Raw genomic sequence first — 27,024 nt, 5'->3', positions numbered from 1 at the left:
AACGCGCTCGCCAATCAGCACGTTGCTTTGGAAAGATTTCACTCACAAATCATCGCTCTGAAAAAACACATATTATAATATTGTTATGTGACATGCTATATTGAAAAAAAAATGTTAAAAAAATTTTAAAAAGTCCAAATCCCAATTTTTTATTTTTTTTGTAATGTTTATACAATCTTCTACTATTATTTATTATTGTTATGTTTTTTTTGTAACTCTGGCAAAACAATTTCCTTCGGGATAAATAAAGTTGTTCTTATTCTTATTATTTCTCGGGGTTCTGTATTAGGACGCCGCCTTTAGCGTTCATTCTGACAAGCTGATTATTCTTATCTGACCTTTGACCCTCAGTGAGGCATGGGGTCAGAGGTCAAATTACCTTTGACACTGACCGAGGATGTAAATACTTCTAAAGAATACTTGTGAGAAAATACTGTCTTGACGCTGCCCCCGCTGGCCGCCGGCTGACACTGCGCCCCTGCAGAGACATTTAATATTCTGCGTGTGTGTGTGTGCGTGTGTGCGTGTGTGTGTGTGTGTGTGTACACGCACACGAATGCATCTGTTAAAACCATGTTTGTCCCTTTTCTGTGTTAACATTTATTCCTTTATATGTTTGGTTGAACACACACGGGAGAATGTGTTCCAGCTTTAAGTGTATGTGCATGTGTGTGCATGTGTGTGTGTGTGTGTGTGCGTGGGCGACTATCATATCCTGGCTGTGCATGTTGTGGGAGGACCTGCGCGGGAGCTTCTAATTGAAAGGGAACGGGGGAAATGGCAGGAGTCAGCACGTTACGACACACCGAACCCAGGCCCTGCAGGCTGTTGGAACCAGCAGGGGGCATGCATGCGTGTGTGTGTGTGTGTGTGTGTGTGTGAGTGCACAATTGCGTGCACATGCCTGATGCTGTGCGGCAGCTGCATGCATGAGCCATTGTGGAAGTGCAGGACCACGCACTGGGGGAGAATAATCAACAATTGGGACGCAGAGGTGAGTTTGCGTGTAAAGATTAGCGATGAGGCTGGACTGTACCATTCTATGCAATAAATAATAATTAAAAAAAACAGTGATGAAAAAAAAATAATGAAGTAAAAAATGAATTATTGATGATCATAATATGGTGGTTTTGTGGGAAAAGGGTCTTCTAAATAGCTTCAGTTTCTGCACAGATATCTCTATATCAATTGAATCTTTCATTTACCAAACTAAGAGCTTAAAAAATGCAAAAGGTTCATTTGAGCAGTAATTCAAATCAGTAAATTAAATTATTCATCCGAAAAAAACAAACAAAAAAAAAGCGAATAAGTAAATATGAAAGGTTTTAATCAAAATACAAATGATTAACTTTGATGATGGGCAGCAAGAGGCGGGGCCTAAACTGGTCGGATCACCTGTCAATCACAGGGTCACCTGTCAATCACATCCCAATATCATCCTTTGATTCACGCCGACATTCAAGAGTCTTCAATGAACCTGCTGACTCTTCTTGGACCGTACGGAGAAGAACATGCCGCGTGACCCCCGACCCCCCCGAGGAACCTCGCAAGAACTTACATCCTCCCAGCCTCGCCCGGGCGTCCAGGAAATGACGTCCAGGAAGGGGTTGGCAAGGTAACCGTCACCGTTGAAGGAGTAGTCCCGCCCCCCCAGCGTGATGTTGCTGAAGTACCTGCGACGGGAAAAACGGCATCAGAAAACTCAACCTGTCCGCATGTACTTTTATTACATGCTATTGATAAATATAAGTGATAAATATTTGAGACGTCGTTATAAATAAATAAGCAAATGAAAAAAAATAAAAAATTGAAGCTCCTTGGAGGTGTTGCTTTTCGGATATTGCAACTTTGGGGAGCTTTTTGGGAAGAACTGCCAAGAAGAACAAAAATAAAGGAATAAATATCTGCAAATTACAGAAAGACGTAATAGTTTTTTTCCATTCAAATGTTAAGATATATATCTTAACCCTCTTAATATAATCGCCTAAGTCATTTTTTTACAAAAATGTTTTTTTTTTTGCCTAAATCATCTGACCACCTCTGGCAAAATTGCCTACATGCTCAGTTAAACAGATTGTGCCATTCTACCCCTTTAGTAGAAATTGCCTATGTCAAGAGTGTGTCAAATGGTTCAGTTTTTTGTGTTTCCTGAAAAATCAGAAAAAAAATGACTTAGGCGGTTATTTTTAAGAGGGTGACGATATATATATATATTCAAACAGGAGATATGGAACACAGATGCTTGTACTTTCATCGCTTGTCCAGCGGGCGGCAGCGCGACAACAGTGACGAGGGTTCACGTGTTTCCTGAAACAATCGGGGAATGAAGAGAACTCCCCTCAAGCTTTAGAAGAGCAGAACCTCCTCTAGAAACCTCCGGAGGTACCGGAGCGGGAGTAACTCCGAAGCCAACAGGGCAGTGGAGCGCTAACAAAAAAAAAAAAAGCTAAAATGCGGCAGCGGCGCGGCAGATGACTGCGGTCTGCGAGGCCGGCCAATCACGGATCGCGACACACGGCTGGATGCGGGTTGTTTTTCATGGGTTGTCGACAGTGGACACCACAACCTGGATTTCATCTGCTCGTCACAAAACAAATAACGACGACCTCGACGTCTCCTCAAGAACTCGTGCCATTTTTCAACCTCTCGCGTTGTAGAGTTTAAGCTCAACGCTGCCCCCGGTGGTTTCCCGCGGTACTGCACGTCCAATCGTTTCCATCCCGCGCAAGATCTGGAACCCCTTGAACCCCGGGATCGTGTTGAGCAAATTTTTGGAGCCGTTTTTTTGAAGCAAATTTTCCGGAGGTCACCGGAAGGGGTGACATCGAGTCGAGATAAGGGGGTTGGAAAATAGGCGGAAAATATGCTAAATCGTCAGCGTGTCCGCGACATCTCACGCACCTCATCCTTCCCCGCAGCCTCTGGGTCTGGTTGGCGTCCGTCATGCAGTTGGTGACAAAGTTGGGCCCGCCCGCCGTGCCGTAGTCCCTGCGCATGGCCACGGCGCCGTGCGTCAGCACCGATACGCCCCTGGCGATGCGCCGCCGCGGCTCGTCCCGCCAGCCCTGCGGACGCACGGCGAACAAGGCGCGGGGAAGGTTCTCCATCCCCAGGCCCGACAGCGCCGGGCCGACCGCGAACCACATGTGCGACGCCCCCGCCTGGCCCGCCGCCCACGCCGCCCGGAACACAAGCTCCGCCTCCTCCTGGGAGCAGTAGAGCAGGCGGACCTGGAGGACGGGGAGAAGGAGGAGGAAGAGGAGGTGGGGGAAGGAGAGAGGGAGGGAGGAAGAGGAGAAGGAGGAGGGAGACACACACACACACACACACACACACACACACACGCTAGTGAGATAAGGAGGGGGAAAGGGGAGAGAGACAGGGGTTGAGAAGGAAGGGAGAAAGACAGAGAACCTGAAGAGGAGGAGGAGAGGAGGAAGAGGGATGGGTTGAGAGGATTCAGAGGGAGGAGAGGAGGAGGAGGAAACCGGACGAGGAGGAGGAGGAGAAGGGAAGGAGGAGGAGGAGGAGAAGGAGCCGATGAAGGTCGGCACCTAATGAGTCGGAGCTTGATGAGGCAAGCAATGAATAATGAAGGAGAAACAAGGAACTGTTAGCGGAGGCTGGGGGGGCTAAACATACCTGAGGGAGAACAGGAGGGGGAGGAGGTTAATGTCTGACATGTGTTATTAAAATCAGGGTCGGGGGGGGGCAAGGGGAAGGAAGGAGGCGAGAAAAAAAAAAAAAAAAAAACATCATCTCAGCCCGGAGAGGATGATTTAGGTGAAGATGAGGATGATGTTGATGATAATGCGTCACGTGGAATCCGGACGCGGGAGGGTTGCCGCGGTGACTCCGCCCTCGCACCGCTCCGGACGAGGGTCGGATTCCACCTTCACACTCGACCCCGTGACGTCGTGGACCGGATCCCTCGCACTTCCTGTTTGTCTCTGCCGTCCCGAGGGCCGAGAGGCGGGGCTTAATCCGGACGGATCACCTGTCAATCATTCACGAGTCTTCAGTGAAACTTTGCTGATTTTGGACCGAAGGCCAAGAACCTGGAGGACCTCGACACCGATACCGAAATGACGGCAAAATTAAATCCGAGCCACAGTTGGTTGGAAGGGGTGGAACTCATGAAGGAGGTTGATTTTCGGAGAACGTTAGGGAACCCTAGCCGTCGCTCGCGGTGTCTTCAGAAGGTGCGAGCTACGCTAGGCTAACTAACACTGTGCGTGATGTTCCACATAATGAGCGTGAAGAAAAGTTTTTTTGTTGTTTTTTTTTTTTGTTCTTTTAAACCTATCCAAATTTTTTTGTTGTTCACTACCATTTTGAAATAGCAACTTTGTGAATTTATCAATCCTCCTGCTATAAGTGTACTTGCGCTGGCTTACCCCTTCCCTTGAGTCTTTATCATACATGTAGCTTGTCAGTGTCGCTTCTACACTTTTTGGAAATTAGCTGCGTTCCAAGCCTCTCTGTGAAGCACGTCTCATGCTTCGATCTCTCCGTCCCATCGCCACCAGCTGGTGTTCGGTGACCACGACTCCGCGCCGCACCGTCGGGGTGGGAGCTTCCATGAGAAGAGGCGGGAAAGATGGCGGTGGAGATATGGGTGGGTGGAGGTGGAGGCCGGAGAGATGCATCTCAGACACAATAAAAATTTGGGGACCAGGACGAGAGCGACAGGGTGAAAGCTGGGGGAGTCTGAGAAGACATATTTGAAGATGGAGAACAGGAGGAGAAGGAACGAAGGAGGAAGAGGAGGAGCCGGAGGAGAAACACTGACAGCAGAAGCTGGAATGGAATAAAAAAAAAAAAGACACACAAGTGAGAACCACAATAGAAAGCGATCCAGAGGCCCAGGGGGAGGAAGAGGAGGAGAGGAAGGAGAGAGAGAGAGAGAGAGAGAAGGAGGGAGAAGAAGGAGGGCAAGTACTGTAATGTAAACACAGGAAGCATCGCTGGACATCACAAGCATCGATCAGCCCGTCGGAGTGACAGAAAGGAGGAGGAGGAGGAGAGGGTGAAGAGCAGAACAAAGAAAAGAGCCTTCCGGAACCCCTGTCGCCATGGCAATCTCTGCATAACCTCCACCATCAACACAACGTCCACCTTCTGGAACGTCTTCAGGGGTGAAGACGGGAAAGAAAAAGGAAGACCGCCGCCGGGCCGTGGAGGCCGACGTCAGTTCCCCTCCACGCCATCGGAGGCTCCGCCCACAAAACATCCAGAACTGAACACGCCGTTAGCACCGTGCTATTCTAGTAAGTGAGCTAGCAACAGAGCTCATCCTCCTCCATCTTCATCTTCTTCTTCTTCTTCTTCTTCTTCTTCTTCTCCACCTGGGAGCGCGGCACGAGGGTCGGGATCCTCCGGCGTGTTTTGGCCTCCGGGAAACTTTTCGAACCATCTGCTCCGGCGTCCCACTGCCACCACCGTAACAGACCACCGGGACAGTGCAGTGGAAAAATGAAAAATAGAAGAAAAAAAAAGACTCCAGGATGTTTTTTGAAAAAGAAAAACATTTTGGAAAAAAAAAAAAAAAAAAAAAAAAAAAAACATGAATAAATAAATCTTAAAAAAAAAAAAAAAAATCCAAGAAAAGCTTGACAAAATAATTTGAATATTTCTTTTATAGTTCAAGACTAAAAAAAAAAATTCCAGAGTTGAAAGGTTACAGGAAGATTTCAACCAAAGAAAAGAAAAATCAAATGGATCTTTCCCCCTTTCAACCCTTTGATCCCACCACATCAAAACAACTTTGGGGTCTTTGATCTCCGATCATGGAGCGATAATCCCGCCGCCGACACTCGTCCAGTCACACCTGGATTAAGCGCTGCAGACTATTCTCACACCCTGACCGGCTGCGTTCATATTGGACGTCATTAATCCAGATTAGGAGTCAACTCAAGAGACACACACACACATATGCATGCGCGCACACACACACACACACACACACAAACATTGTGAAGCTCAAGATTCTCTAATCTGACTTCGTTGGCTGGACTGATCCCCAAACAAGCGGAAAACACCTTAATCCAGATTAAGATGATAATCCCAACATCGGTGTGAACGGGCACACTTCCCCCCCACCAAAGTCGACCCCGGTCAGATCGCGACGAATCAGGAGACGGCGTTAAGCGGGGTGAGGCCTTAATCTGAGCTGGGATTGGTTTAAATCTGGCAAGAGTTTTTTTTTTAAATCATTTAAATATTGCTAAGAATATAAAAATCATTATTATCAATTAAAAATCGTTAAATAATTTTTATATTCCAATTTGAGAGCAACCACAATTTGAATCATATTTTTGATAATTTCGCGTTCATTTATTTTGCCACCGTCAAGTTATCAGACTTCTACCGAACACACAACATGCGCACATACACGCACACTCACACACACACTCAAATAAACACATACAAGTAAATGCATATTTAACAAACACGACATAAATGCAGACACTCATACATATAAAATGTGCACACACACACACACACACAAACGTACACACACACACACACACACACACACACACACACACTCCCCTTTATGTATTTGCACGCTCACACACAAACACATTAACACACCTACATACACTTGTTTAAACATAGACATGAGCACTCACACAGACACAAACACTCCCACACACATAAAGGCCCACACACACCCATTCTAAAAAACACATATTGTTAATGCATATGAAAACAAAACATAAATGCAACACACACACATTTTCACATGCACATACACACCTAAATGAATATGGATGTTTTCACACACACACGCACACTTGCATAAGACCACTCAAGGAACACAAACGCAAAGACACACACACATACCAGGCCCCACACGGACACACACACACACACGTTAGCACATACTGGTAAATGCATACACAAACAAAACAATATAAAAACAGACATAACTATAAATGTGTGCATAGACAAACAAACACACACACATTTAATATAACATAAATGTACTCCCATAGGCCAAAACGCTAATCAATATACACTCGTATGAACAGACGCAAAGTTACACACACACACACACACAGACACATTCAAATCAGTAAATACAGATAAATGAACACACAAACCAAACATAGACGCAGACATTCATACATATGAACATGCGTACATGCACACACACAAGTTCCAATAAGAACAAACAGGAAAATGCATACACAGAAACCAACACAAAGACACAGGCGCGCGCACACACACACACACACACACACACGCCATACATTCAAATAAAAACAAACATGTAAATGCATAAACAAACATATATTTACATGCATTTACACACACACAGAAATGGACAGACGCACAAATGTGTGCATGCACGCACACATCAAGACCCCCCCCACACACACACTCACACACATTTGAATAAGTACATACAGATAAATGCATACACAAACCCAACAACATAGGGACATTCACACATACAAACATGTACGCAGGTGCGCATACACATCACACACACACACACACACACACAAACATTTACATGCGCACACACACACACACAGATATGGACAAATATATACACACACACGCACACGTTCCAGGGTCTGATAGCCAATATAATTTCATGCTTTTTATAAATCTTGAACATCAGCGATGCTTCTTTGGAGGTCTGCCACCCGACGCGACCTTTGACCCCGGCGACCCCGTAGACCGCCCCGAGCTGTTTTAACCCTTGGCGCGCTGGCGGCTGGGGAAGGGGGGGGGGGGGGGAACAGAGGGATAGAGGAGAGAGGGGAGAGAGAGACGTGGAGGGAGAGAGGGAGAGGCGAAGAAGGAAGGAGAAAGCCGGACGGCCCGCCCTGCTCTGCCGGTGAAAGGGGAGGCACTCGCGGCGTTTCCTCCCCCTTTCCTCCCCCCTCTCCCGCACCCCCCCTCCCACCCTCCCCCCTGTCTCACCTGCGCCTCGTTCTCCTTGAGCAGCCGGCGGGTGCGGGCGCCCACCGGGTCGTCGGTCACGTTCAGGATCACCACGCTCTTCTTTTCCCAGCCGATGAAGGAGCCGTCCGTCAGGCCCTCCACCACCGACAGGAAGTCCTGGTAGCCGTGGTGACGGGTGGAGACCACCGAGAACGCCGTCCAGTCGTACTCTTCCAGCACCTCGAATATGACCTCCAACTGGAGGGCGGTGGAGGAGCTGAACTGGAGGAAGATGGAACCCGTTTCCTGACAGGAAGGGAGGAAAAGGGTTAGAAATCACAAAGAGGTCTTCTTTTTTAAAAGGCATTCATCAAAGTGTCTGGATTTTAAATAAATTAATTTAAAAGGGGCTATGAAACACACACCCACATAAAATAAAATAAAATAATATAGAATAAAATAAAAATAAAATTATTTTCTGGGATAAATGTGTTTTCTACATATTCCATATTGAGATGGCTGGTAGATTACATATGGGAAAAAAAGAAAAAAAAAAAAGTGGATATATATGGAAACTCCCACGGCATCTACAGGGACGGGTCATTTTTCTTTCCTGATTTTTCCAAGACAAACTGACAAGCAGATTTTTATTATTACTATTACTACTACTTATTTTATGATTACTTTAATTTATACATTCATGTCATGTATACACTTCAAAGAAATATAACTACATTTATTCTTAGTAACTTTACCATCTCAAATGTATTATTTAAATATATATTATTTCAATCATTTTGATGCTCAAATAAGCATTTTCTAGAGCAGCGACCAACCAGAGCGTGGCGATCAGTATCCTGGGCTCTGATTGGCTCAGCGACCGTAGCATCATCCTCTGCTTCTTCCTCGCGTGGCATCGTTCAAGCATCTCACCTTGTCCGTTTCACATCGACGTGCGATCACTACTCATCGTGCCGCTCTGAGTTGTTGCGTTTGTGAATTATCAGTAAAAGTTTCAAAATTTCTTTCAACTCCTGCTATTACGCTGAACCGAAGCGGCAGAGGAAGATGCTCGCCATCATAGAAAAAGCGAGGGGGGAAGCGTCGCTGCTGCAGGCCGCCATTACAGCGTCAACAAAGAGTGTGTAAGAGCGTTAAAAGTAATTAAGAGTAAAGGAAGTCTTTATACAAGTATGGGAAAGGTAAATGAGAATGATGGGAGGGTCGTATAGCTTTAAAATATACATAAATAATCAAAATATGGTCGCTGCTTAGCGGAATTTTGTTTATCGCAGCTGATTCTGGTCGCAAAAATAACCAGGGACTACTGTATTGTAAAATATCTATTTTTATTACATATTAAGTATATGTATAGTGTATTAAGTATATCTATATATACCCCCCATTTTGTATATACATATCTCTATATAAGTCCTATTCTGTACACGTGTATCATATTCATCCCATTCTATGTATTTAGACTGTTTGTATTTTTTGATATCCATCTCATTATATAAACACACAAAAATATACACCTATAGTGTGTGGGATAAATGAATACATAAATCTATAGATAGATCTATAGATAGATAGATAGAACACACCTGAACACACAAACAAAATAAACAAACAAAAACAAACAAATAAAGATCAACATTGTCTATCCCTTGGAATGACTTCCTGGGTAAAGCAGAAAAATCAATGGAAATTTAACTGAAATCAGATTAAAAATAATAAATAAAATGACATCAATTACATCAAAGATGAAATAAAACGGGAAGAAGGATGATAAACTCTGCCTGCCTGAGGACAAAAAGCCTTTCATGGCTTTTTTTCAGGTTCACTGGTGACATGTGAGACGCTCGTGTTTACTGTACGCACACACACACACACACACACACACACACACACACACAGCCTTCTCCCTGGACACCGGACAGACGCCACAAATGTTTCAGTTGCTGCCATTTACAGATCAAACACCTCAGAGTTTTTCAGCAGCTCTGACCTTCAGCCCTCCACCAACACCCCCTACACACACACACACACACACACACACACACACACACGCACACAGAGCTAAACATTCATAATCACACAGAGATACACACATGAACATAGATGCAAATAACACTAGCGAACACACCTAAAGCATTCATAAACACACAACACAGATATACGCATGAACACACACACACACATGCACACAAATATACAACTGAACAGAGATATGCATGAACACACACACAGCCGGACACACAAAAACACAGAAACACACATGCAGATATACGCACAGAGACAAATACACACATGCACACGCACACAAAGAGAAACATGCATAAACACACAGGCTCACATGTAAACACACACACTCACTCACACACACAGGTCAGAGTTGGAGACCCTACTTCTGATTTTGTACCCTTTTTTGCTCCACATTTGTGTTTTACAAACCGGGTCTGGAGGAGGCGGGGCTTATCATCTCAACGATAAGCCCCGCCTCCAAGGATACCTCACCCCCCTCAATTGCTCCGCCCCTCCTACCTGAGGCATCCGCCCCAGCCCCGCTCCCCCGCCTACTGCCACGATGGGCAGCCCCGTCTGCGCCGAGACAAACTCCAGCATGGGTGCCAGCGGCCCCCAGGCGGTGCGCGGAGGCCGCTCCTCCTCGTACACCAGGCCCTGCAGGGGCCGGGCGGCCAGCAGCTCGCACAGCTGCGACAGCACTGTCTTCGGACTGCTGTCGTTCACCTGCGGACGGAGGGAAGCGACAGTCTGAAAAACAACTCTCTTCCAGTATCCCGGCTAAAACCTTCGTTCCTCCGTTACTCTGCGGTTTGAAGCGCTTTCAAGAATTTTTGTCAGTAAATCAAACACTCAGCTGATCATGCTGTACTTTCAAGGAACTTTGAAACACTGATATCCCGGTATTTTTTTCTCTCAGAAGACGTTTTACTTGTGTACTTCGATGGGTCACATGACGGGGTGGAGGGTGATTGACAGCTGTTTAAGCCCCGCCTCCCACTCCCAGCTGAGATTGGCTCCGCCCCCCCCCCCCCCCCCCCACAACATGAGAGCAGTGACAACAACATGAATGAATGACGGACAAATGAATGGAAAACACACCGCCCGAAAAACAGGCTTCGGTCAGAAATGGATCTCACACACACACACACACATTTGTGCGGCGGCCAATTCAACCCAGATAATGAAAGTGAGATGAATAATGGATGATACCCCCGCCCCCTCCAGGACACCGACCTGTAGCCAGATGACGTTAGCGGACCCCCACTGGGTGACCACGTTGTCCCCGAAGTTTCCGTAGACCCGTCCGAAGCCCGGGTACAGCACCCGCCCCCCGGGCCCCGCCCCCGCCACCGCTACCGCTTCCGCCTGGACCGTGGCGCCGGCGTGGATCACGGCGATGTTGAAGTTCATCATGGAGCCGGCGTCGCGCTCCCGCGGGCTGGGCCGCAGCAGGAGGTGGGGGGAGGAGTCCAGCAGGCCCGTCCACTCTGCCAGGACCAGGAGGAGAGAGAGAGCAGGTATGGCGACCATGGCAACCTGCCGCCGGGGGAGGCAGAGGAGTATCGCACCAGGAGACGGGAGCCTGGAAGACAAAACATCCGGGGTCACACGCTGACCCCTCCCCCCCCCGTCGCCATCTTGTTTTTTGTCACCATGGCGACAGAAATCACCAACCAGGGAGGGAGTCGGGGAACCCGTTTGCACGATTGAAACGCCGAAGGTGAACCGTATTACGAGTGGCGCCCCCTTGAGGACGACGGATATGTCTTAATTTTAGCAGTTTTAAAAAAAAAAACCTGCACCGAAGCACCAGCACAAAAAGGATCGGTGCCACGAGACTATTATGGGATGTCCGGCCGATCACGGGGGTCTCCGCTGGAAGTTTCACTTCCTGTTTCCTCTCACGATTGGTGAGCCAGAACGATGTCGAGCGGCGAGGTCCTGGAGGAGAGAGTCGTTTCCATGGCAACACTAGCATTGCACCGCCCGACCTCCGCCCAGCTGCGGAACTACAAATATGGATTCCGGATTCTGATGCAGAGGCGCTGAGTTCAAATATGAGGACAGGAAGACGGAATGCGGATGGATGGGTGTGTGTGTGTGTGTGTGTGTGTGTGTGTGCGTGTGCGCGCATGTAAAGGGGGGTGGGTAAGAGTTGGGGGGAATAATAGCTGACAGAGACAAAGACGGGGGCGTAGGTGGTATTTTGTGCTGCATACACGTACGTGCGCGCACGTGCACGCACACACAAAGATGAATGTGAGCCCACACTCTGCCTGTAAAGGAGCTTAATGACAGTGAGATAGCAGGGTTAATACAGTACACACACACACACACACACACACTACACTGTGTACAAGCACACAAACACACGTGCACACACGCCCCGAGAGATAATGACTACCTGGGAGATAGCAGGGTTAATATGGGAGTCATACACACACACGCACACACACACACACACACGCACACACGTGCACAAAACACAAACACACAAAGAAGCACATCATTTTCAATTTACTCCTGGTGCCAACTGGCCTCCCTTCCTTTCTCCTGCCCCCCTTTCACACACACACACACACACACACACACACACACACACACACACACACACACACACACACACACACACACACACACACACTCCTGACTATTTCCACATCTTCAGGTATCGAACACAATGGTGCTGATTAACGGAGGCCGACTGACATGATATTTCCCACCAATGTGCCCGCCCCCCCGCCAACTTACACCCCCCTCCACTACCATACACACACACACACACACACACACACACACACACACACACACACACACACACACACCAGCCCTCCACCAACCTACACACACACACCAGCCCCCCCGTGTGTTTTCCCGCTCCGTTTTCATCGCAACTCAGCTTTTTGTCACAGTCTGACGATTCTCTGACCCTGATCGGTCTTTTGTGTGCGTGTGTGTGTGTGTGTGTGTGTATGTGTGTGTGTGTGCAAAGAAAGGGGGTGGGGGGTGTGAAAGGGGAGACTATGGAAATTAATACAGCTGGAAGGGGTGATGGAAACACAGCCGGAGACTTTTATTACACTGTGTGTGTGTGTGTGTGTGTGCGTGTGTGTGTGTATGTGTGTGTGTGTGTGTGTGTGTGTGTGTGTATTTGGGGGATAGTTCAGGCTTTGTCAGAGAGATGGAGGACGATGCAGCAAACCGTTAAAACAGAAAGACGCTTTCTTATTTAAAGGAACGGAAAAACACTACTCCAGGATTACGCCCTAAGGTTGAAAAAAATAGGCGAAAGTTAGCAAAATAATCAATCAAATAATTCAAAAAAAATAAAAATAAATAAATAAAACAAAAAATTTACAGGAATAAATAAATGAAATGTAAAATAAGTAAATTATTAAATAAACAGTAAATAAAAATCATAAATAAAAATGGAAGAAAATGATGAAAATGAATAAATAAATTCAAACTACATTCTTACAAAATTTATGAGAGTGCCACCCAAAGTGCGCACAACTTATTTGATTCAATGGTCAAAAATCCAACACAATAAATGAATAATAAATAAAGTGGGTTCTCTAAGCGGGTGGCAAATGGTGGGGGTTGGTTGGGAAGTGTCTCAGGGGGAAACCGGGTGTGTATGTAAGGGGAGCCGCCAGGGGAGTCTAAGTGTGTGTTACGGGGGTGTGTAAGGGTGGTGTGTCTCAGGGCGGTCTGGGGCGTCTAAGGTGAGCCACATTCGGTTGCAGACTGAGCGAATCAGACGTTCATTGTCTTGGAAAAGGATGGAGGAGGTTCCCAAACTCCAACCTTTTCCCACTTTCCTCCCGTCTTAAAACATTGGCGAAAACTCTCAACTAAAAAGATCCAAGTTCAAATTAAGTTCCTCTTAGCGTGGGTTCTCCACGTTCTCCATCTTCCTCCAAGAGTCCAAAAACCGCGGCGGGGTTCACCGAGGAACGCTCCGACGTCTCGGTGATTGACGGGCGTAAGCCCCGCCCCCTCCGGCCCCGTCGCAAGCTGTGATTGGCTCTGCCTCCTCCGAAGGTAAGCGACAGCGATAACCAATGAATAAATCACACGGCCGATCTGGTGAGAGCTGTGAATGACATTAGCGGCCGATTAGAAGGGGGGGGAGGAGAAGGTGGAGAAGATGGGAGGAGGAAGGTGGAGGTGAAAAAAAGAAAGTGGGACAGGACGGTGTAAAACATGTGAGGAGCGAAGAGGCAGGAAGAGAAATATTGATTAGTTGGGAACGTCTACGTGTCCGGCCTAAACAAATAACAACAGGAGGAGGCCACTGCACGCTCGTGTGTGTGTGTGTGTGTGTGTGTGTGTGTGTGAGTGTGTGAGTGTGTTACAGATGGAATGAGGAGTGCGGGGGGGGTGAGATGGAGGTGCAGGGAGATGTGGAGAGACAGAGCTGTTAGTGCTGGAGGAGAATGTGATAATGAAGATGAGAAAAACAGCTTCTTTGTTGTTGTTTGTGTGTGTGCGTGTGTGTGTGTGTGTGTGTGTGCGCTTGCGTGTCTCTCCATGGCGGCGAGGATGTGACAGGAAAGAAGGGTAAGGGCATGGCGAGGCGGCGAGGCCCCCGCTGCTGTATTTCTATCCCCAAGAGATGTTTGCATCGGTGTGAATGTGAGTGTGTGTGTGTTTGCGCCGGTGTGTGTGTGTGTGTGTGCGCGTTGCAGCAGTGCGAACACGACACACAGCTCCCCGCGGAGCGTCGGCGAGCTCGATGAAATCCCCACCGATTCCCCTGCGTTCTGGCGCCGGTTGTGGAGTAACCGTGCGTGTAATAACGTGTAATAACATATAATAATAAAGCGTAATAAAAGTGTCATTACAGTTTTAGACCTTGTGACTATTTCCCATATTTACTGCAAGGGGGAGGTGAATGTTGTGTTTGTTATCGATATCTCTCTGCTCTTTAAATCTATTTTAGAGATTCTCCCCGGAGTCTGTAAATTATTATCATCATTACAGTGCATTTTCAGCCATAAAATTAATGTCAAAAATAATAATAATCATCACCATCATCATTATAATGAGTACATATTAGCATTATCAGAACGACTATTATTACAAGTTGCAGTAGATGTATCATTACTTATCATTACTGGAATTACGTACGTCATCACTTGTATTCTGAGAATTAGAAATAAAAAAATCGTCTAAGCGAGGGCGAGACGACCATTTCTGTCAGTACGACGATGACCTTTGACCCCTGAGGACTTGAACGGAAACGCCGGCGAACGAAATAAAAACGACCAGGCGTTTTTTTGTTTGCGGTAGGGGTGGGGGGGGAACTCGAAATTCGACACCGCTCACCGCATACACCTGCTTTCCGGTCGTCGACATGTGTAATAACATACTTATTACACTGTAATTACTCCCGCCGCTCAAACACCCCACTTTGGGTTTGAAATAGAAAAACGAAAAATGGCATTTGAGGTTCGGTGGACGCAGACGACTGCCAAAAAAATGGATTAAATAAATAAATAAAAAAAAAAAAAAAAAAAAAATTTAAGTAATGAAATAAATAAATAAATAAACCGACTCCCCCAGGAATATTGAAAGCGTCTTAAAGAGCCGGAACGTTCCGGGGCCGCCGCCGGCGGCAGCATCTAATCAAGACGACGTGAGAGGAAACATTCAGACGGGCGACAAACTCCTTCTGACGGCTCGTCTCAAACACGGGGTTTCATTTATTCCGCTTAAAGACTCCACTGTGATCAGCGCACGCACGTGTGTGCATGCATGTGCGCGTGTCTGTGTGTGTGTGTGTGTGTGTGTGTGTGTGTGTGACAGCCAGACAATATTTAAAAACCCCTGCAGTTGTGTGCGATATCTTGAAATTAGAAGTAAAATCTTTCGCGCACACACACGCAGATGCAAGCACACGCACGCATATATTATATATAATTACAAACGTCAAATCGACTACAGATCAAAAAGCAAAATGGCGGTATGAAAAAAAAAAAATGCAAAAAAATAAATAAAAAGAAGCATAAAGTTCCATGAAAATCAGGAGGGAAAAAGAAATTAAATAATATAAACGCGCCACTAGCGAGTTTCATTAATTCTGTGTGTGTGAAAACAGGAATGAGTAAAACTCCACCTCATTAAAAAAAATGTAAAAATCCGCCAAAATTATTGCCGGGTAAAGTCGGAGACGTCAAACCCCAAAGAACCGTTTAAAGATAAATAAATATACAAGGATGAAGTACTGGGAGTATAAATACTGCCAAAACATATGACAGCGAATTAATTACCAAAGTTTGTTATTTTTTAATCTGCAAGTTTGTGTGTGTGTGTGTGTGTGGGAACGTGCATGAATCAAGTTGATGTTGAAATCCAAAATTTTTACTATTTTATTTTGAAAGTTTCGTTGAGGCGATCTGCTAACTTCCTGTTTGCCTCGCTCTCCTTCTTCTCACTGCTTTGTTTTCTTTCACCCCCCCCTGCCCAAAAAAAAAAAAAAAAAAAAAAAGGAAAAAATTCAATAAATTCCCTCCCGATGATCTGGAACTTTCCCCCTTTTTTTCCGCCAGTAATTTGCTTTCACCCTCTTTTTTTTTCTTTTTTCCTCTCCTAAGCCGGGGCTCAGCAAGATGAAGAAAAGTCCTGCATGCAGCTTCTGTAATTTCCTCGGGTCCGTAGCTGCTGCACTACAGTACAAGATAAGATAAGGTGCCAGCGCAGTGTGTGTGAGTGTGTGTGTGTGTGTTTGTGTGTGTGTGTGTGTGTGATATGACAGTGTGGCGAAGCAGAGGGATGGAGATGAAGAAGAGGAGGAAGAGCGTGCAGCTGGAGCTCAATGCTCCTCGTATTAATTGGCCTGTACTTCAATCACAGCCAGCGGAGTGTGTCCTCCCGCCATCCGTGTCACACACACACACACACACACACATGCACGGATACATGCATGAGACCGTCTTCATTTCACTTGTTCATTCATCCCCTGTTCCTCCCTCCCTTCGCCTCCGCACGCGTCATTCACTCCAGTTCCTGCCATCCTTCAACCCCCCTCCACCTCTTAAACACACACACACACACACACACAACACACACACGACAAACCTAAAATCTGACCCCTTCGTCGGCGGAAGGTACGAAATCCAAAGGTTCACTTCTTCTTCAACTTAATTCAATTTATCACAAACACAATTTGAGTAATCTTTCTATTTGAGGGGGCGGGTTCCGCCATCTCTGCCCGGTCACATGACCCCCCCCCAGGCTCCACGCCGTCACAGGAAAAAAAAAAGCTTTTAACCCCCACCGCCACCACCACCACCACCGCACCCACACACACTTTTTTTTTTTTTTTTTTAAAGTTAATGGTTGCGGATTAAGTGACGGCGGTGCCGGGAGACGGCGTGGATTAATTGGACCTTCACCGCGGGACGTCGGGGGGATGAATTTCATTAGCGGGATGGCAGGACGCCCCGCCACCGCCACCCGCTCCGCCTCGCTCTCAAGGAGGGATGGAAATGAGATGGAGGTGACCCCCCCCCCCCCCCACACACACACACACACACACACCGCCGCCGCCGCGCCAACAGGTCTCCGACCTCATTTTTTTAAATAAAAAAAAAAAAGCGCAAAGAGAGAGAAAAGAGGAAGAAGAGACGATGGCTCTTGTAAAACCAGAGGCGGTGACTGGAAACGGCGACCGGACGGCCGGGGGTTCACGTCCGCCAGGGGTCTTCCGGGAGCGGCGTGCGTGACGGAGGCGGGCTGGAGAACTCACGCTTTTGGCCTTATTACATTGTTAACATTATCATTATTAACATGTTATTACACCGTTGCGTCATCTCAGTTATCGCTTCCATCTTTGCTACTCGGACAAGTATTGCTACTTTGTGATCAAAATTGATGCACCGCTGCTACGATATATAATTATTATGGTCCCGTATAGCGTTTTTTTTTCAATGATAAGAATATTCACGACACTGTTATTACATCAATCGTCGGCGCTCCTTCTGTAAAGTTGTTGCTATTCGTTTCGGCACAACGACCTCAATGTAGCTTTAGCAAAGAAAACGTCGCGTTGACTGCGACATTGTAAGTTCGTAAATCGCTTTTGTTCGACGTAACAGCCTTTTAGCATCTTCAGTTAACAATCTCTGTAACGTTACATTAACTTTTGCGACATTCATAATCTGTGTTGATGCGCTAAATTTTGACGGACTGTTATTGCACAATTATTACATCCATCGTTAAATATCCCGGCCAGGGATCATTGTTATAGATATTACGTCAAAATGATGTCAGATATTACATAAAACGTCTTTTTTACACTGTCCTGACATTCCTCATCGCACTAAGAGGAATTTTTAGTAAGTTAGCCTTGTTACAATGTTATTACACATGCAATGATTGTTACACTGTAATTACAGTCTACATCGATTCGCTGTTGCACCAACCATCTTCATCGACGTCGATGAACTTTTTCACCTTGAGCTCGTGTGCGCGAACACACACACACACACACACACACACGTGATTGATAAACTACATCGATAAGGTTTGAAACAGGAAGTTGATTTCACACTGTAACAGAATTTCTTTTTGCTCTTTCGGACATTTTACGAAGACATCGTGTGTCGTCGGTCAGGGGGAGACAATCGTCACCACACACACGCACACGCACACACACACACACACACACAAAAGGCAGGAACAACTACAAAAACGCCCGTCATCACAGGAAGTTGTCAGAATAAAAGAACAGTAAGTCCAAACAGGAGGGGATGGGATGTAGCCAAAAATATCGCAATGGGAACCCGCCAAGCCAAGGGATGTGGTGCATACCCCCCCCAATCCCAACACACACACACACACACACACACACACACACACACATACACACACAGGAAAACTACAAAACTGAAGAACTACAACTCCAACGCCATCACAGGAAGCCGTCAGAATAAAAGACCAGGAAGTCCAAATGGCCAGCTCGGATGCAGCCGAAAATATCGCAATGGGAGCCGAGCGACATGGAGTATGACCCCCTCCCCCCGGCCCCCACACACACACACACACACACACACACACACTCTCTCACACACAGGAAGTGGAGTTTGGAGTCAAAGTGAGGAAGAAGAGGAGGCTCTGCATCGCAACAGATTAAACTGCTGCGGGGGAAACTTAGCGATTGCTATCAAGGCTCTGCTACAAGGTCACGCACACACACACACACACACATACACACACATGCGTCCTTCAGGTGTTCAGGGATTTTGAGGACGCTTCTTTCTGCATCAGGAAGAAGAGTCTCGGTGGGGTTCTTTGGATTTATCGGAGAGGAATTTTCTCCCCAAAAGCTGCGAGCATGCACGCACAAACACACACACACACACACACACACACACACACAGACTGAGGCGCACACAGGCTGTTTCTGAGGGCGTTTCAGACGGGAGCCCGGAAGAGGAGCGGCGTGAAGCTATTTTTACACGAGGAGGCGACAAAGCTGAGCCGGGCTCTGCACCTGCTGGAGCCGCCGCTGTCACTTCCTGTGCCCAGACGGCGGCCTCCACAGCAGGATGACAAAGGACTTTTCTCCCCCCCCCTCCCCGACTGAGCTGGAGGGACAGGCAGCGGGGCGGGTGGGGGGGCCACATGAGGGTCGCGGGTTTCACAAACGCCCCAATTTCCTCCCTTTAATAACCACTTATGTTGTCATTTCCTGCGTCATCTATCAACCGGGAAGGAGCCTCGTCGTGGCCAAACGTTCCCGCGACGTCCACACACACACACACACACCCCCATCCTCCCCTGCTCCGTGTGTTTTTGTGTCACACACGCATACTGTATAAGGTGCACGTGGGATGAGTGTGTAGAGACATGTGAGTAAAAGTCATGGTTCCTGCAAAACTGCACGGGTGTTTATGTGTAAATACACCAGACCACGTGTGTGTGCAGCCTGCTAGCTAAAGTGCTGTCATCAGTCATGCAAAACTGCAGCCTGTGTTCAAAAGCGCTTTTCTGTGTGTGTGTGTGTGTGTGTGTGTGTGTGGTGCGCACACACCCATGGGTCCCCGCCTGACTATACGGTTTCCCGGTGTTTGTCTGACTGCATGCAGCCATGTGAAGCTGCGCGCTGCTTCCAGACTTGTATTCCCAAAACAAGCCGCAGGGGCTTTAGCTCAGGTTTGCGTGTGTGTGTGTGTGTGTGTGTGTATGTTTGTGCGTCTGTGTGTGTGTGTGTGCGCGTGTCTGCCAGTTCACCATCTGTCTGTTTGTCTGTCTGTTTTCATCTCCACCTGTTTGTTAAACGACGCTCTGTCACTCTTTGACTACTTTCTGTCTTTCCAAGTTTCAGTTACACACAATAAATAAATTAAAACATTTAAAAAAAATAACAAAAAAAAACTAATTGACATCACTTCCTGTTCCTGGAATCATACGCAGTGGGAATTTTTAAAAAAAAAAATTAAGACCAACCAACTGTTGCTCCGCCAGGAAGGATAAGCTTTTATTTTGCCGTCTGAGACGAGTGTTTTGATTGGTTGGTTAACTCAAGTAATCGGATCAGAAAAACTTTATTTATCCCCGTGGGGCAATTGGAGCCTAACAGAGTCCCGCCCACCTGTTGATGGAGAAAACAGCGCCGGGGCCCGGCTGATGTTGTTTTTGTGGTTCTGGCGCCAGAATCTGGGCCCTGACTCCGATGTGACTCAGCATATGGGGTTTTTAATTCATCGCGGGTCTTATTACCGTTAATAAAGCTTAGAAATGGGTGCAAACATTTGGAATAAAGCTAAATTGGGCCAAGAATGCCCTGTTATGCAACATCATATCGTAGCTATTTGACGACAAACACACGCCGCCGAGAGCCGGCGTTCCCACGCGCTATGGAAAATGTAGTTGTCATCGATGACGATGATTGGCTGTGAGTCGATCAGAACAAGGAAGTGTCAACTACGTGGAATGTTCCAGAGATCCAATCAGGAAGCTCAACAGGGAGGGTTGTGCAAATTCACATTAGTGCACGTGGGGTGGGCCAATCGCAGCGCGCCCCCCCCGCTGGGTAAACTGAGGACGGGTAAACAACCAATCAGATTCAAGGGAGGCCAGACTAACTGTCTGGTTTTTATGAATAAAAAAATAATCAAACATTATTGTCCATCCAGGTGGACACAGAAACACGTTAGCATGTCGCCTTGACACACACACACACACACACACACACAAACACACATATATATATGCGCATTGGTGTCGTACACACACATCAAGCATCACCTCAACTTGAATGGACGCCGCACTTTAACTCAACTGAAAAAAAAGGCCAGCTCCATGTTTTTGCGTCACACCATCCTTTGCTCTGATTGGCTGCAGGCAATGACCTGCAGTCACATGACCTGCGCAGCCGATGACATCACTGAGGAGGATGGTAATAAGGCATTGCATAGCTACTCCGGGGGGGGAACGTACACCCTCGGGGGGGGTAGAAATATAAAGTCATATAGAGAATAATTACGCATTTAAAGAAATCATGAGAGAAATCCCTCAGGGAATTAAGTAATTGTAATGTGATTACTTCAGAACGAGCAGTAAATAATGTGACATTAGGATCCGAAAGGTCAAGGTAGCGCTTCGGGGCGCCCTCTGCTGGTTGGTGGAGGTCCCAGCTTTCAAATGTTGGACTTCTTAGTTTCAGTGTTTTTTTTTTAGTTTTTTTTATCATAGTTTGTTTTGTTTTTCGGTGAAAAAAGTAAGAAATCACATCCGAGAGACACTTCATTAAAAGATAAACAGACCACGCCTGATTTCCTGTCACGAAAAGCCCCCCCACACACACACACACAAACACACACACACACACACACTTTGTTTTTCCAGTTTGCGGCGCAGCGCGTCGTGATCGGGATATTCCGAACGCGGCAGATCGTTTCGTAAGCCAGAAAACATCAATCGGGTCCCCCGGTTTGTCACATCATCTTGGATGGCGCCGGGTCGGGTTCATATGACCTTCCTTGAGTTTGTAACCTCTGACTGGCCAAAATGGCAACTGTGTGAATTTTATACAGCACCTCCCCTACCAGGACGTGACTGCGTAAAACCGCCTTTTTACGCCGGACGACGGGAACCGGTTCGGCCGGTGAAACCGACAGAAACGTCAGCAGGCCCTCTGAGCGTTAGCAAACACGACAGCGTGCTAATACGGTCATTCATCATGTGCGCCGCGGAGCCCCTGCGCCGAGGGCTGCACATTTCCAGCTGACACTGCGGCCAGAGGTGGGGATTAACCCGGAGGGGTCAGCCGTCAATCACAGGTTCAGCTGTCAATCACAGGTTCAGCTGTCAATCACAGGTTCAGCTGTCAATCACAGGTGCTACGCGGTGACGCGTCCGTCCGTTCACCCTCTCATTCACACCGACAGGCAATTTAAGAGTCTTCTGCCGTGGGAGGACGATGGAGAACATGAAGAGAAGAACATGAAGAGAAGCTAGAGAACATGATAAGAAGTAAGGCATGTGGAGATCTCAGTCCGAGTAGAGCTCGGAAGCCGGTGGTCTGCGATGTAAACGAAAAATCTCCTATGAACAGACAGGAATGGGAACGACACCCACAAACGGGCGTGGAATAGGATCGGCGAGGTATCGGGCGAACCGATGCCGAGAACCCGCCGGAGAACGACCGGGAGGGGTGGGTGGACATCTAGAAAAATCTAGAAAACCATCGAGGGCCGAGCGGAGAATTAGCAAAGCATTACGGAGCGGATGATCGATGAAGGAGCGGAGGAGGAGCGGGAGGTTATGACCACATTAATCAGGGCGAATGACGCCACGTCAACAGGAAGTGACGGGAAATCAGTGGAAAATAATCCGCCGGGACACGTGGGGAGAACTACCTGGAAGGACCTTCCACGGGAGGAAGAACAACATGGGAATCGCCCGGTTTCCACACATTTTCAAGCGAATCCTCGTATAAAAATCCAAACGTTATATACTATTAATCCGAATGTGGAACGTGGAAAGACTTGTGAACGAGAGTGAATGACGCTAGGTGACGTGTGAATTCATGAATAGTTCTACGTCTCAATTCGATGTCTGAATTAAAGAGTCAATGCTTGCTTGTCTAGATGACGTGTAAATGGTTGCGTGTCTCAAATAACACGTGAACAATTACGCGTCTAGATAAAATGCGCGAATGAGAGGGTGAATACTTGTATGTCTCTGTATATCATAGGTGTCAAACTCTGGCCCGCGGGCCAAATTTGGCTCGCACTGGAATTATATTTGGCCCGCAAAGCCATAACAAATGACTATTAGAGCTGGCCTACAGCGCTTGTATCGCTAATTCTACAAATCCCAGAATTTTCTGCTGACGTTTTGGCACAAAAATCACAACAGGACGCCCTCTCCTCTGTGTACAGTAGTCATAGCAACCTCATGCTAATACTAGCACCCTGCTACTTAGGGAGAAAACAGGATTTTGCATGTGTGCCATATTAAGTTATATATTGTATAGCATTAAGCTATGCTTGTTCCATATTTAGTTTTTAAGCAAAACTTGTTAAGTCCATATGAAAAGGTTCATTTTTATATCTGGAGGATGATTTTTTTCAATAAATATCAATGTTGGCTCGCAAGTTTTGGATTTTGGCCCACTGTGTATTTGAGTTTGACACCCCTGCTATATGCAATATGAATGAGGGTGAATTGTTGTATGTCTAAATGACATGTGAAGTGAATAAATAGTAGAATATGTCTCTAATTTGTGGCCCTGTGGTCAACCTAGGATAAAACCCTGCCTCTCGCCCAAGCCGGGATAGGCTCTGCCCCCCCTCGGTGCAAAATAAGCACGAGAGATAATGAATGGATGAATGAATGATATTTGGGATTTCTCTCATGAGTGAGCCGATTTTAAGGCTTTAAGTCTAATTTAAAAGAACTACTTGGTAAAAAGCAGCAAAGTGGTTTGATCCCCCCCCAAAATCACATCACGCTTTACCTCCAAATCACCATCTCCGGTCTTATTTTAACACATGCGGCATATAAATACGACGATTAATTATAAATTTACTCTCAGGTGCCGTCCCATTCTTGTTTTTCCTTCCGAGGGAAAAAAAAAAAAAAAAAAAAAAATCTCCCTTTAAGCGAGCGTCTGAGAAAAAGTCGGGAGGGGCTTTTACTTTGAAATAAATATGACCCCCCCCCCCCCCCCCCACACACACACACACACCTGCACCCCCTCCCCCTTGTGTTAATGAGCCTTTTTTTTTTTTTTTTTTAGTTTTGTTTTTTCTCATGATTAAACTTTAATTACAATGACAAGAACCGCCCTCGTCTCTATTGACGGAGAATTATTAGTTGAGACTCCTGGGGTCGCGTAACTTGGTGTGTGTGTGTGTGTGTGTGGGGGGGGGGGGGGGGGCAATGGTAAGGGGTGAACGGGGGTCATTTCGGGGGGTCGGCGTGGGGTAATTACCCCAAAACAGCGTTCTCTGATCTCCTTAAAAACTAATTGATGTTTATGAGCTTATAAGGAACGCCGGGTGAGGGTGAGCTAACCGCTAGGCGATGTTGCATCAAAAATGATGAAAGGGGGGGGGGGGGCAGGGGAAAAGAGGGGTGGGGGGGGGTGCAAGGTTTTCCGTGTAAAAGTCAATTAATCAATATGGTGAAATTGATGAAGAGCAAAAAGGGGGGGAGGGAATTGGAAAAAAAAAAAAAAGGATTCTGCTGCTGCAACTGCTGCTACTGCCGCTGCTTCCTGTGCCATCTCTGCTTCTCACCACCGCATCCACACCTTCTGCCCCACCACCTTCGCCCCCTCCTCACAGCTGGTACAGTAAGCGTCTCTCTGGGCGACTGTACAGCGGAGAAGAAGAAGAAGAAGAGGAGGGTGGGGGGGCGGCAGTGCATGCAGCTCACCGCCTGCTGCAGTACGTTTCAGCGGATCAGCTGAAAACACCTTCCTCCTCTTCCTCTTCTTAGTCCGTCACCTGTGGGCCAGGGAGCGGGGGAATTTAAACAATAATAATAATAATAATAATAAAATAAAATAAAAAGGGGGTCGCACTGCTGCAGCACAGCTTCTTTCTGCACCCCGGAAGCAGAAGCGCAAAGCAAAGGATGAAATAAGAAAAGAGAAATAATATAGAAATGGAGCTGGAGCCCCGGTTCACCTGCTATTAAAGAAAAAAACGGACAGGGACGACACACACACACATGCACACACACACTCCGCGAGGTAAAATAGAGCCGTGTAGCAACAGTGGGATCTGAGTTTGCAACCAAACTAGTGTGTGTGTGTGTGTGTGTGTGTGATGGGGGGGGACTGCTGCAGCTGCATGTGTAAGTGTGTGTGAGGCAAAGTCCGTGCGCCGGTTAGTGTATGTTTGTGTGTGTGTGTGGGGGGGGGGGGGTAAGATTCCTCGGTGGCGGCAGGAAGGAGCCGTGTGTGTGTGTGTGTGTGTGTGTGTGTGTGTCAATATCCGCCCAAATATCGGCGGATATAAATAGATCAAGGACGCGAAGAAAAAGAAGAGATGAAGAAAAAAAAAAAAAAAAAAAGAAAAAAAAAAACTGGCGATCTTGCGACGGCTGGACGTGACGCGCACGCACGAGCGCTGACCACGCGGGCACGAGCGTCACCAGATATGATCGCCGTCAACGGGTGCGCGCGCGGGCGCGCGAGGACTTTGTGCGAAACTCTTCTTCTCGGAAGGACTCTGCAAATCCGCGCGCGCGCGCGCACGCACGCACGCGCACAGGCCACAGGTTTAGTCCCTCCGATCAAGTGAACTGCCGGCACCCACGCACACGCACGCGTCCACGCGCAACCCCGGAGCCTCCGTCCCAGGCTGGTGCCTGTTTTTTTTTCTTTCTTCCCAGGCGCAGCAATGACAGAGGGGTCAAACCCCCCGTTATGCCACCACCACCACCACCCCGCACCTCACGCACAATCACACACAAACACACACACGCGTGCACACCGCATCCGTGCCCGTGCGTGCAGGAAAGGAAGAGGGGGGTTAGAATGGAAGGAGGGAGGGAAGGGAAGGGGGGGCGCTCGGATGCCGACACCCGAGCGTTATCCCGGTCTCGCATGACGCGAAGCGGCGGGCTCACACCAGCGGAGCCGCAATTAATCTGTGTGCGTGCGTTTGCGTGAGTGTGTGTGTGTGTGTGAGAAAGAGGCGACGACCGAACAAGAAGGGGGAAAAAAAAAGCCTCCGCAGCCGCAATAATAGCAGGTGGCCGGAGACGCGTTGGTACTCACTGTGTGTCAGCGGCCGGCCCCCCCTCGATCCCTGCGTCCCTCCATCCTCCCTCACATCCTTCCTGCTGGAGGGATCCGGCTTCTTCTCCTCCTCCTCCTCCTCTTCTTCTTCTTCTTCCTCTTCTTCTTCTTCTTCGTTATTTCCCCCCGTTTTTCTTTTTTTTTTTTTCTTTTTTTTTTTTTTTTTTTTTTTTTTTTTTGCGGGTGTCCCCCAGCAACCCACCCACCCACGCACGCACACACACACGCACACACTCACTCACTCACTCACTCACTCACTCACTCTCACACACACACACACACACACACACACACACGCACACACACACACGCAAGCGCGCGCTGGGGGGGGGGGGGAGAAAATATCTACATAGGCTGTGTGTTCTACATGTATTCAGTTTCTCTCCCCGATCCCCCTCTCTCTCTCTCTCTCTCTCTCTCTCTCTCTCTCTCTCTCTCCCTCCCTCTCCCTCTTTCCCTGTTCTTTGGTTAAAATTCAGTATATGCACCCCGTCACCTAGCAACCGTCAACCTCTCTCTCTCTCCCTCTCTCTCTCCTCCTGCCTCCTCCCCATCCCTCCCTCCTTCTCCCTCCCTCCCTCCCTCTCTCTCTCTCTCCATCACTGGCGACACGTGTTGAATGCTAAACTTAGCGGTCCGGAATAAAATTAATAAAGGGATGGGCGCTCCTCCTCCTCCTCCTCTTCCTCCTCCTCCTCTTCCTCCCCCCATCACCTCCCTCTTTCACTCTTCCTCGTATCATAATGCAATATAAATATTTACTAGAACCATTCAAGCCCTCCCGTTGCAACCCCCCTCCTCCCTCGCGTCCGTCCGCATTTTCCCTC

At 47.5% G+C, this 27,024-nt stretch overlaps 1 protein-coding gene across 1 annotated transcript in view; it reads right to left on the bottom strand.

Moving 5' to 3' along the window:
• The window catches only part of grin2db (glutamate receptor, ionotropic, N-methyl D-aspartate 2D, b), a 48,672-nt gene extending 21,940 nt beyond the window's left edge, over positions 1-26,732 (bottom strand). The window contains exons 1-6 of the mRNA XM_086155674.1: positions 26,177-26,732; positions 11,164-11,512; positions 10,447-10,653; positions 7,942-8,208; positions 2,902-3,230; positions 1,559-1,673 (exon numbers count right to left, since the gene is read on the bottom strand). Coding sequence (XP_086011800.1) covers positions 1,559-1,673; positions 2,902-3,230; positions 7,942-8,208; positions 10,447-10,653; positions 11,164-11,460 — 1,215 coding nt within the window. The 5' untranslated portion in view covers positions 11,461-11,512; positions 26,177-26,732. The remainder of the gene's footprint in view (positions 1-1,558; positions 1,674-2,901; positions 3,231-7,941; positions 8,209-10,446; positions 10,654-11,163; positions 11,513-26,176) is intronic.
• Between the last annotated feature and the right edge of the window lie 292 nt (positions 26,733-27,024).

Source organism: Fistularia commersonii, chromosome 11 (assembly GCF_037954325.1).
Source record: "Fistularia commersonii isolate RoL2024-O1a breed Wild chromosome 11, RoL_Fcom_v1.0, whole genome shotgun sequence".
In the NCBI taxonomy this organism is placed as follows: domain Eukaryota; kingdom Metazoa; phylum Chordata; class Actinopteri; order Syngnathiformes; family Fistulariidae; genus Fistularia; species Fistularia commersonii.
Note: the sequence above shows the minus strand (reverse complement) of the source record. Positions and strands in the feature narration are given on the sequence as shown.